Raw genomic sequence first — 13,152 nt, 5'->3', positions numbered from 1 at the left:
CGCAGCTTCTTTACTTGCATTTGCATATTTCCCATAAGGGATGGGGGCAGTGTTCTGGAATCACTGCGTTGAGAAACACGTGATGGTGTCTCCGCGGTGTTGGATGTTTTGGTCTCCCCGAGGCCAATCATCTGTGCCTTTACATACCTAGGCACAGACCTAGCAAGCCGGGTACCCAAACAGTGTCCTTGATAATACTCACTCCACTTTACCACTTCCCAAGTCTGCCAATCTACCACAGTATTGTGCAGAGCGAGCCAAGGAAGTCCAAGAACCACAGGTGAAGGCAGACCCTTTAGCATATAACAGTCAATGCCTTCTGAGTGCATGGCCCCTAACTGAAAATGTAACCCTCGGACGGCTTGAGTAAAGTACCCTTCACAAGGGGGTGGAGTTGATGGCGATTATAGGTATGGGTCTGGACAGTGTATGTGGATTGGGGCCTCGGACCTGGACGAACCTCACGTCGATCAAGTTAAACCCCGCCCCACTGTCCAGAAATGCAGACTTAATCACCTTAGTTTCACCCAGGTGAATCACATCTGACAGAAAAAATTGTGTCCTACCCATGAAGGTGATGAGTACACACAGGTTGCTTACTTCCCAGAAACTCGAGCTTCTTAGTTTTCCGGCGGCTGTTTACTGTGAGATCGGGAAGGACAATTGCCCACTAAAATGCCCTTTTTACCGCAATAAAAACACGTGCCAAACAACAGCCTGCTTTCCATGATGAGATGCTGCACCTAATTGCATGGGTTCATCAGATGACTCCGACCCAAAGTCCCTTGGCTCTGGACCTCTCGCACATTGGGATGTTTCCCTATGACTCTGGTGAAGACAGCAATCAACCTGGATAGCCAAAGACATGGCCGCCTCAAGGGAGACTGGAGTCTCCTACAGAGCTAAGGCTCTTGGAGCAGTAGTCCTTCGCCAACCAGTCTCCCTGCTGAAGATGATGCAGTATGGACTCAGCCAGGGAGATGTGGTCAGGGTCGTCATATATATGACCCAGAGGCAGAAAAAATTTCTCCACCGTCTGAAGCAGCTGGGAGTCAGACGGGAGAGAGAATGCCCATGCTTGCGTGTCCCCCTAAAGGAGCAAGATTATTATCCTGACACATTGCTCCTCTGTACCTGAGGAAACAGAACGTAACCTAAAGTACAGATTACACGCCTCCCTGAAAACAAACTTGTCACTCCCCCAGAGAACCTGTCAGGCAAAGCAATCTTGAGCACCACGATGGTTTGCCTGGGAGTCATGGCTCCCAAACCTGATGAGTTAGAGTGCTGCAAAATGACAGTGTGTAAATCTACCACCTACAGACTGAGCTGCTGCAGAGCACTAATAGGATCCATAATGGATCAAAAAATGGTTTCGTTCAAAGCTAATGTCTGTTGTCGGGTGACCTGGGATCAGGGGCTACTTCCCTGTCTCTAACAGTAGGAGGCACCCTAACTCACCCTGCTCCCCATGTTACTTCTGAAGGTGAAGATGCCAGGGCCATGTACCTTGCCTTATCTCCTGAATCTGCCCTCCATCTGTACCCATTCCCCACCCAGGGAAGAGGGGAGTAGTTGTGCACCATAGTACACCAACCAGATGAACAAGGTAACATGAACGGAGAAGTGGAAAATACTAATCATACAAATATACACTCACATATTACAGAGGTATGCACTGGGGAGTGGAGGATGGGGTAAAACCAAAATAGGAGATGAAAGGGAATTATCACACACACAAAGCCTAGCAAAAGTCATAGATAAATCCATCAACCACCTTCTCATATAACTACCAACATCTCTTCTCCCAGCCATGCAGCATAAGCTAGCTCTGACAATGTGTGTCAGTCAGGACCCAGATCATATAGGGGATAGGAGTGGCTAACTGTGCTCAGCTGTGAGCCCAGACTCCCAGAGCTCCGAACATGGCCGATTAACCCCTGTACTGCCAAAAGAAATTTACACCGTTTAAAATGAAGGTGAAGTGCTTCTGTTCAGCGCAGGAGTAGGAGTGATCAGACGCTGTGGTCTTTTGGCTCCTCTCTGGTGCGGTAACCCCCCGACAAGAATGCTTATAAGTTTAGCAGCATTCTTCCACGTTTTTAATAATATTTTAATGAAATGGTTTTCCAGGACCATGTCATATTTGCTGACTCCTGAGCGGCCAGTATAGTGGAAATGGATATATAGAAGTGACCTCATTTTGGATAATAGACCCCTCAATGCATTTTTCAAAGGGTATAGTGGGTATTAGTGCTGCAGAGTGAAAATTACAATATTTCCACGGATTTGCCATTTTAACACCCAGCATGTTGTGCCCAGTCTGTGCCACTGTGAAAGAACAGTTTGCTAATTGTCACGCTCTTTCTCAGTTTTAAAAACTCCCTTCATGTGGAGATAAATTTTTGGCTGGACATATGATGGGGATCATGAGAGGGGCACCATTCCCGCTGGAAACCTGATTTGGTGATATACACAACACTGGCTGAAAATGTCCTGCGGCTCTAGTGCCAACCATGCTGCACCCAGTGTGGACCACTGGGAGGACAATTCCATAAGTATTGTGCTGTTTCTTGGTTTTATAAAACCCTACATGAATTCCCAATTTTATATGACCTATAATGTTTTGATCACTTTTTCCCTTTTTATTCCACTTTTATTCTTTTATGTTGTTCATTGTCCAGGATAAGCAACATAATGAAGTTATAGCTCAGGTTGTGATGTATGATATCAGTTATGTATATTTTCTATGCTTTATTACCTTTTGCTCGCTCAATAAAATACCTTTATTAAAGTATATATATTTGTGTTGTTATATTTGGTCACAACTTTTTTTTCTGCATTTTGCATGGGGCTTGTTTTATTGTGGAAAGAGCTGTAGTTTTTATTGATACCATTTTGGGGGTGCTTTTAACTTTTTAATCACTTTTTATTCTATTTTCGGGAGGCAAGGTGACTAAAAAAAAAAAAAAGCAATAAGCATTCTATTGTTTGGGTCTTTACAGTCAAGGTGATAGCAGACATTTTATTATTAATTTTACAATAAAATCACATTTTTCAAAAAACATTTTTTATTATGTTGACATAGTTTTAAGACCGATAACTTTTTTGTTTTTTTTCAGACTCGTCAGTCTCTGCAACATATCTGTTTTCATTGAAGGCTTCTTTCTCCACCATCCATTTCTCTAAGGCTTCAATTTCACATCCGATTCTCTCGTATGAGTGCTTTTCATGGTTTTCAGAGATAACACTTGTATCTGCCATTTACATGACTGTAATTTTTTAAAGGCTATAAAGGCACAGATGATTGGCCTCGGGGAGACCAAAACATCCAACACTGCGGAGACACCATCACGTGTTTCTCAACGCAGTGATTCCAGAACACTGCCCCCATCCCTTATAGGAAATATGCAGATGCATGTAAAGAAGCTGCGGAGACACCATCACGTGTTTCTCGACGCAAGCAATGAATAGCCAGGCCTTTCCCCGGGAAGGAACAACCACGGGAAGGGCAGCGTCCTATGAAGGAAAGCCACCTATGCCAAGCATGGTATCCATCCACAGACAGCTGTTTCGGGGTTTTTGCCCCTCATCAGTGTGGAGTAGGAATCTGGCTATTAGGAGCAGTGCCTAGTAAAAAGGCTATAAAGGCACAGATGATTGGCCTCGGGGAGACCAAAACATCCAACACTGCGGAGACACCATCACGTGTTTCTCAACGCAGTGATTCCAGAACACTGCCCCCATCCCTTATAGGAAATATGCAGATGCATGTAAAGAAGCTGCGGAGACACCATCACGTGTTTCTCGACGCAAGCAATGAATAGCCAGGCCTTTCCCCGGGAAGGAACAACCACGGGAAGGGCAGCGTCCTATGAAGGAAAGCCACCTATGCCAAGCATGGTATCCATCCACAGACAGCTGTTTCGGGGTTTTTGCCCCTCATCAGTGTGGAGTAGGAATCTGGCTATTAGGAGCAGTGCCTAGTAAAAAGGCTATAAAGGCACAGATGATTGGCCTCGGGGAGACCAAAACATCCAACACTGCGGAGACACCATCACGTGTTTCTCAACGCAGTGATTCCAGAACACTGCCCCCATCCCTTATAGGAAATATGCAGATGCATGTAAAGAAGCTGCGGAGACACCATCACGTGTTTCTCGACGCAAGCAATGAATAGCCAGGCCTTTCCCCGGGAAGGAACAACCACGGGAAGGGCAGCGTCCTATGAAGGAAAGCCACCTATGCCAAGCATGGTATCCATCCACAGACAGCTGTTTCGGGGTTTTTGCCCCTCATCAGTGTGGAGTAGGAATCTGGCTATTAGGAGCAGTGCCTAGTAAAAAGGCTATAAAGGCACAGATGATTGGCCTCGGGGAGACCAAAACATCCAACACTGCGGAGACACCATCACGTGTTTCTCAACGCAGTGATTCCAGAACACTGCCCCCATCCCTTATAGGAAATATGCAGATGCATGTAAAGAAGCTGCGGAGACACCATCACGTGTTTCTCGACGCAAGCAATGAATAGCCAGGCCTTTCCCCGGGAAGGAACAACCACGGGAAGGGCAGCGTCCTATGAAGGAAAGCCACCTATGCCAAGCATGGTATCCATCCACAGACAGCTGCTTGCGTCGAGAAACATGTGATGGTGTCTCCGCAGCTTCTTTACATGCATCTGCATATTTCCTATAAGGGATGGGGGCAGTGTTCTGGAATCACTGCGTTGAGAAACACGTGATGGTGTCTCCGCAGTGTTGGATGTTTTGGTCTCCCCGAGGCCAATCATCTGTGCCTTTATAGCCTTTTTACTAGGCACTGCTCCTAATAGCCAGATTCCTACTCCACACTGATGAGGGGCAAAAACCCCGAAACAGCTGTCTGTGGATGGATACCATGCTTGGCATAGGTGGCTTTCCTTCGTAGGACGCTGCCCTTCCCGTGGTTGTTCCTTCCCGGGGAAAGGCCTGGCTATTCATTGCTTGCGTCGAGAAACACGTGATGGTGTCTCCGCAGCTTCTTTACATGCATCTGCATATTTCCTATAAGGGATGGGGGCAGTGTTCTGGAATCACTGCGTTGAGAAACACGTGATGGTGTCTCCGCAGTGTTGGATGTTTTGGTCTCCCCGAGGCCAATCATCTGTGCCTTTATAGCCTTTTTACTAGGCACTGCTCCTAATAGCCAGATTCCTACTCCACACTGATGAGGGGCAAAAACCCCGAAACAGCTGTCTGTGGATGGATACCATGCTTGGCATAGGTGGCTTTCCTTCGTAGGACGCTGCCCTTCCCGTGGTTGTTCCTTCCCGGGGAAAGGCCTGGCTATTCATTGCTTGCGTCGAGAAACACGTGATGGTGTCTCCGCAGCTTCTTTACATGCATCTGCATATTTCCTATAAGGGATGGGGGCAGTGTTCTGGAATCACTGCGTTGAGAAACACGTGATGGTGTCTCCGCAGTGTTGGATGTTTTGGTCTCCCCGAGGCCAATCATCTGTGCCTTTATAGCCTTTTTACTAGGCACTGCTCCTAATAGCCAGATTCCTACTCCACACTGATGAGGGGCAAAAACCCCGAAACAGCTGTCTGTGGATGGATACCATGCTTGGCATAGGTGGCTTTCCTTCATAGGACGCTGCCCTTCCCGTGGTTGTTCCTTCCCGGGGAAAGGCCTGGCTATTCATTGCTTGCGTCGAGAAACACGTGATGGTGTCTCCGCAGCTTCTTTACATGTAATTTTTTAAAGACTGATCAGAAAATCCCAGAGGGTCGGAAAATGCAAGTTTCTGGGTCCATGAAAAAATTGATGACACTCTGATCAAAGTCTGATCGAAATAAGGTCAATTTTTCTCGTACGCGAGAAAATTGTATGTCTAAATGATGCCTAACTGTGTGGAGCTGTCTCAGCCATCAAGATCTACTCTTTCCTAAGCTCCAGTCAGTCCCTGGCCATTCGTTTACTGCCGATCAGGGACTGATTTGGCCCAGACCGATGCCGAATCTCACAGCAGATCTCACTTTCTCTGATGTACTCATTGCTCACACCAATAGCACCAAAACACACTCTTTGGATGGTACCTCATCCCCACTTTCAGATGAAGTAGCACCACCTCTGTGGCACGACAAGATCCACCAACATGTCAGATACAGTCCGCCACTAACGGCCTTCTCGGCAGGTGGGCATCCGGGAACCAAATGCCTGAGATCTATTGGGTTCCCATTGTATACAGCCCATCATTCAGAATAACTCCTTCTCACATAACTAAAATTTCAATACTTGTTCTTAGCCCATTGTCACATTCTGAGAAGCGTTTGTATCAATACATGTGAATGAAAACCGGAAGAGGAAAATAATCCCATCCTGGAAAGATTTATGCCTCTGCCATCATTTGGATGAATTCCTAGTTTTGGCTCCTAAGTGCTGATGTCAAACACTGACCTAAATTCTGCTGTGTGAAAGTGTCCTCAGGCTCCGGCTGGCATCAATTGATCCTACACATCAGGGGCTGCGGTTTATTGGCCAAACTACGCAAATTCCTCATATGCTGCAGTCGGGGCTTCACACGCCTCTGTGTGTAGGGGGATGGCAGCAGACACATGTGCATTGTCTTGCCCCAAGCTAACAGACTACACACACAGAGCCTCAAATTCTGCAGCCCTCGGCTTTCATGTCTCTTGTCCTTTTGCACCAAGCTCTCGATCTCGTTGGTTGAACTGAAGGTCATTACAATTAATTAATTCCATCATATTTAGTGGGGAGATAGGGCTCTGGTGATGCCGACAAGTATGGACTCAGCAACGCACAATGGTTTTTTGGAAAGTTTAATGCAGGTGTGAACAAATCCCAATTCTAGAATTAGATGAGTACATAAACGACCTAGAAGAACAAAAGGATCAGGTCTTGAAACTCACATGCCTGATTCTTCTCTCCGTCAATATAAGCTGTCGGGCCACAATCCGGAGGTCTTCACCAGCGAGTTCAGATGAGGTTTCATTAATGTATAGGAGTATTACATAATTTATGTAGGGGCATTAAGGGGTCCCTCTGTTCTTTACCTTTAAATACTTATTAATATGTTGGTTCCTCAGGTCTTCAAGTTTGAGACAGAGTGCCAGCATCATGCATGGGAGGATGTAGGGTTGTAGTCCAAGGAGATGAATGTGAAATCCAGGAAGAAGAGTCTAGTGAGGCATATTAGTAAGGAAAATATACAGAAATAATGAGCGGTTAAAGGGACAGAGCAAACTTAGAAGGACTGTCAGCACTGAATGACTGTTCAAACAAAGTGCAGGTGCTCGGTGCATCCTTGGTGTGGCCAAACATTAGGGTGCATCTTCCCACAACTTGTTTTCCCTCAATCTCCACCTATTTGATTGACATCTCTGGCTTCATAGAGCCAGAGAAAGGCAGAGGTAGAAAACAAGTAGGTGGTAAGGTGCACTTAAATATTTGGCAGTGCCAAGGGTGCTAACAGTCTCCCTGTAAGCCAGTCATACATATTAGATGGGTGTTAGACGAAGGAAAGTTTGGTCGGTTGTTTGGCTGACAGCCATTTAGGCCGATTTGTACCATACACAGGAGAACGCCAAGAGAACAAAGTCATTCATAGGCCAAAATCAGACATCCCAACTACCATCTCCCTGATGAGCATTTATCAGGGGTCCACATGCACTGATATTGGCAGGTTCGGCTGACATTAATCTAATATGTATGGAGGAGGCCTTAAGAGTCGAAAGTAACTTTGGCACAAGTAATTTTCCAAAAGGAATATGTTGAGATGAGTGATGTTTCTTCAAGAATTGACATATAATCAACATTTTGACCAAATGGTCTTTTTCAATATTATCTGTGCAGGGAATGGTCAGCTATAAGGGCAAAATTACTTGTGCTTAATTTCTACTATTATATGGACTCCGGTCATTTCTTCTGAGCACAGTTCATCTGTTGGCAGTCAATGTAAGGTTATCTAATAGTGGAGGCCATAAAAAGCCAGGAAAAGCAACGCCAGATCAACACACTGGTAGGCAGAGTGGACGGCGGGTAGAGACTGACTCCAGCAAGGCAAACAGTATCCTGAACAGGCCGCTGAGACTGATTTCTATATATGGCAAACATACACCCTGTCTGGTCACATCATTAGTGCACGACCGGAAACTCGGCACGCCCGGAAACTCGGCACACCCGCCAATGGGCGGCAGGCCTGCTGCGCTGAAACGTGGTGGTCAGTATAGAATCAGCTGTGGTATCACATTAATCTCCAAATAACGGATAACAGTCCAAATCTTTTTAATGTTTTTATCTCTTGAAAAATAAAACTACAAACAGTTACTAAGGAGAGAAAATAAGTCAACAAAACAGAAAATCCAGTGTGATAAATGCCAAGTGCTGGCGCATATTCCTGCCCTGCTGACATACAGTGGGTACGGAAAGTATTCAGACCCCTTTAAATTTTTCATTCCTTGTGTCATTGCAGCCATTTGGTAAATTCAAAAAAGTTCATTTTTTTCTCATTAATGTACACGCTGCACCCCATCTTGACTAAAAAAAAACAGAAATGTAGTAATTTTTGCAAATTTAATAAAAAAGATAAACTGAAATATCGCATAGTCATAAGTATTCAGACCCTTTGCTCAGACTCTCATATGTAAGTCACATGCTGTCCATTTCCTTGTGATCCTCCTTGAGATGGTTCTACTCCTTCATTGGAGTCCAGCTGTGTGTAATTAAACTGATAGGACTTGATTTGGAAAGGCGCACACCTGTCTATATAAGACCTCACAGCTCACAGCGCATGTCAGACCAAATGAGAATCATGAGGTCAAAAGGAACTGGCCAATGAGCTCAGAGACAGAATTGTGGCAAGGCACAGATCTGGCCAAGGTTACAACAGAATTTCTGCAGCACTCAAGGTTCCTGAGAGCACAGCGGCCTCCATAATCCTTAAATGAAAGAAGTTTGGGACCACCAGAAGTCTTCCTAGACCTGGCCGTCCAGCCAAACTGAGCAATCGTGGGAGAAGAGCCTTGGTGTGAGAGGTAAATAAGAACCCCAAGATCACTGTGGCTGAGCTCCAGAGATGCAGTAGGGAGATGGGAGAAAGTTCCACAAAGTCAACTATCACTGCAGCGCTCCACCAGTCGGGCCTTTATGGCAGAGTGGCCTGACGGAAGCCTCTCTTCAGTGCAAGATATCTGAAAGCCAGCATAGAGTTTGCTAAAAAACACATGAAGGACTCCCAGACTATGAGAAATAAGATTCTCTGGTCTGATGAAATGAAGATAGACCTTTTTGGTGATAATTCTAAGTGGCATGTGTGGCGAAAACCAGGCACTGCTCATCACCTGCCCAATACAATCCCAACAGTGAAGCATGGTGGTGGCAGCATCATGCTATGGGGGTGTTTTTCAGCTGCAGGGACTGGATGACTGGTTGTCATTGAAAGAAACATTAATGCAGCCAAGTACAGAGATATCCTGGATGACAACCTCTTCCAGAGTGCTCTGGACCTCAGACTTGGCCGAAGGTTCACCTTCCAACAAGACAATGACCCTAAGCACACAGCTAAAATAACAAGGAAATGGCTTCAGAACAACTCTGTGACCATTCTTGACTGGCCCAGCCAGAGCCCTGACCTGAACCCAATTGAGCATCTCTGGAGAGACCTTAAAATGGCGTCCACCAACGTTCACCATCCAACCTGACGGAACTGGAGAGGTTCTGCAAGGAAGAATGGCCGAGGATCCCCAAATCCAGGGGGAAAAACTTGTTGCATCATTCCCAAAGAATCGTGGCTGTACTAGCTCAAAAGGAGCTTCTACTCCATATTGAGCAAAGGGGCTGAATACTTATGACCATGTGATGTTTCAGTTTTTCTTTCTTAATAAATTTGTAAAAATTTCTACATTTCTGGGTTGTTTTCAGTCAAGATGGGGTGCAGACTGTACATTAATGAGAAAAAAAATGAACTTTTTTGAATTTACCAAATGGCTGCAATGAAACAAAGAGTGAAAAGTTTAAAGGGGCCTGAATACTTTCCATATCCAATGTACATTAAAATGCTTCAAAATAAATATTTGCAATGCTTTCAAAAAAGTAATAAAAAAGACAACACAAGCTGTAATAGAGAGCTGGCAGTGGCGGTATATATGGTGACAAAACACTATATAGTGCACCCTATAACCTCCATCCGCAGAGCGATTCCTCCCTTCCACTTATCAGGATGCAGTTTTATAAACCGAGTTATAATTGATGTGTTGAAGGTGACCCACACCGGAGTGTCCGGACTCCTGCTCGCCTGGAACACCTGAAAAACAGACACAAATCCACTTTATTCAAGGTTTTATAGTTAGAAAATGTTGGTTTTATACATCAACAGTCATATATTTCTGTTGTATTGATACTTGATGCCAGTTATTCATACACTCCTCTCCGATATCACTCAGTTATCACATGAGCACGCTCAGACAACATCTCACATGAGCACGCTCAGATAACACCTCACACGAGCACGCTCAGATGACACCTCACACGAGCATGCTCAGATAACATCTCACACGAGCACGCTCAGATAACACCTTACATGAGTATGCTCAGATAACACCTGAAACGAGCATGCTCAGATAACACTTCACACAAGCATGGTGAGATAACACCTTACATGAGCATGCTCAGATAACACCTTACAGTGCAGCTTCTTACAGTTCCAGCAAAATGGAAGGTATTTCTAGAACTTTCCTGCCCGCTGGGCTTCTTTTATTGTGCTGCGGAAACTGATCTGAAATTATCACAATGTCAATTTCTCATGTGGTAAATGTGCGTTTCATTTGCAGATTTTCACCATAGACTTGAATTAGATTAGAAAAATTTGCAGGTAAAAAACACGCGTGTTTTTAGTGCATTTCCACAACAGAAATACATGATCCACACATGACTATATCAATAGTTTTATCAAAGTCAAATGTTAGGAATTATGTTTGCTGATATGTTGATTACACATTGTCCAGGCCAGCTAGCTTGTTGACTTGCAAAACAGAGGAGGAAAAACTGTGCAGGTAGATTACATAATCATACAATGTGACTTGGTCTCATCAGCATCATTCTTCTTTACCTCTGAATGCTGAATTGAAGGACAGTTGCTAACTATAAAAAAGGTTATATGCCTCTGCAACATCAGACAGATATACATCCAAACATCCAAAGAACAAGAGACTCTTTATAGGATAGCTGACAGATCATGGCTCCATCACGAGGGACACATTTGACATTCTACCTGATGCCAGCTTAGGGGACCATGGCCCCAGCTGAAAGAACACAGATCTGCTCCATTGACTATTGCTGAACCATGGATATATTCGGGGAAGTCAGGATTTGGACCCACCGGTCAACTGAGCCCCATGGATACATTTGGGAAAGCCAGGATTTGGACCCACTGGTCACCTGGCTCCATGGAGATGTTTGAAGAAGCCAGGTTGTGATCCTCTGGTCAACTGGCCTTGTACCTTAATGGACTGTGATCTTCCTAAGGTTGTCGTTGCCTCTTTGTGCGTGCACAGGTGGGGTAGTCAGCACTGGAAGCTCTGAAGTAACAGCTGCTCTTATCCTGGCGAGTCAGTGGAAGGGTGAGACTCTGTAATTTGCACCATCTTGGGTATTTTGCTTGAACTGTTCTGTGTGTTATTTGACTGTTTTGTGGTAAAATAAAGTATTGCCACACTGTGTTACCCTCACCCTGTATGTCTGAGTAGTATTACGCCCAAGGGGAAAGAAGCGGTATAAGTAGCATATGGCTTCAGGGGTGCGATTTACAGAGTAAGAGGAACGGAGCTATTAAATTTTATATATTTAATCCAGAAAGGTAGGCAGTGTTCATAAAAACATACAAAGATAATACAAAATGGGAACAGAACAATACAGTATATACATAGCATAAAAGAAAGGAAACAAAAGAGAATAACTAAACCTGATGTCACGGAAATGGCTCAGGGCTTAGCAGAGGGAGATACCCTTAGGAAAACGGACAGAACCCACATCAAGCTGTACTTTTCAGGACTGACAAATGACTAAACCCAATTTCTGCTTTTTATTAGATCAAAGTTTTTCTTTCCCACATAACTCCCCTGGACAAGCTCATGTGAGGGCTGGTTGTAGGATGTGCTGGGTCTTTCAGAATTGTATGTGATCCCCAACTTACAGGATATCTTCGCCCCTGGAGGTCCCAGGCATTAGATATTGTTGTCACATTTCTTATAGCAAATTTACCTTTCTATATGAAGCATGGCCTGGATGGCATCATCTACCGTTATTAAGTTGGAGGGGTTAGAATAGCCTTACAGTGATGAATGCAAATGCATTATGTTCGTCCCTTCGCCTCAGGCGCCGAAAATATATCTACCATAAATATCAGATTGATGCAAACCCCAATATTCATCACTGACCACTGGCTCTGAAGTGGTCCAAAAAGATTCTTTGATCAGAAAAAGCACTTTGGTTTGAAAACCTACTTCCCCGCCTCTGTGTAAAGAAATCTCAGCCTTGTTGTCGTCTTCCCAGCAAATCTCCCTCTTGTAACTACCTGGTCACTGCAGGAGACCCCTACTTCAATAGAGATGGAAGTCTCAGCTCTCTCTCACTTCCCCTGTTTTATTTTCTCCCCGAGTCATAATTAATTGTCTCAGCCACAATTAATCCCATATCTTCAATGTTAGGATGATATGTTCTCTCTCTGGAGATGTCTAACTATGGATTTTTAATTTTTCTCTACGACAGGAACAACAACGCATTTATACAAAATGTAAGGTATCTCTTGATAAATTGTCACATACCTTTCGTTGACCATTTAGCTCACGTACAAATTCCCAGCTTTTCCCATCATTGCTGAAGCTGACAAGGAGGTGCGTGATGTACATAGAAGTAAATGACGAGCGTGCACCCTGAATTATTAATCCGGTCACCTTCATCTCCTGAGATAGATCTACTTGAAGCCATTCACCGCTTGTGTCTGCCTGTATTTAATAGAAAACATGTTATTCATCATTTTATAATAAGAAATTATAAATTCTGCTATAAATATTAGTTGTTTTTTTACAGAGGTTTAGGGGTTAACCCCTTTATGACTTATGACGTACCTATACGTCTTAGTTGGCCTCCTC

At 44.4% G+C, this 13,152-nt stretch overlaps 1 protein-coding gene across 1 annotated transcript in view; it reads right to left on the bottom strand.

Moving 5' to 3' along the window:
* Nucleotides 1-8,273: 8,273 nt before the first annotated feature.
* Nucleotides 8,274-13,152, bottom strand: part of F8 (coagulation factor VIII) — a 203,430-nt gene continuing 198,551 nt past the window's right edge. The window contains exons 25-26 of the mRNA XM_069748570.1: nt 12,826-13,005; nt 8,274-10,307 (exon numbers count right to left, since the gene is read on the bottom strand). Coding sequence (XP_069604671.1) covers nt 10,164-10,307; nt 12,826-13,005 — 324 coding nt within the window. The 3' untranslated portion in view covers nt 8,274-10,163. The remainder of the gene's footprint in view (nt 10,308-12,825; nt 13,006-13,152) is intronic.

The sequence above is a fragment of the Ranitomeya imitator genome, chromosome 2, assembly GCF_032444005.1.
Source record: "Ranitomeya imitator isolate aRanImi1 chromosome 2, aRanImi1.pri, whole genome shotgun sequence".
In the NCBI taxonomy this organism is placed as follows: Eukaryota; Metazoa; Chordata; class Amphibia; order Anura; family Dendrobatidae; genus Ranitomeya; species Ranitomeya imitator.
Note: the sequence above shows the minus strand (reverse complement) of the source record. Positions and strands in the feature narration are given on the sequence as shown.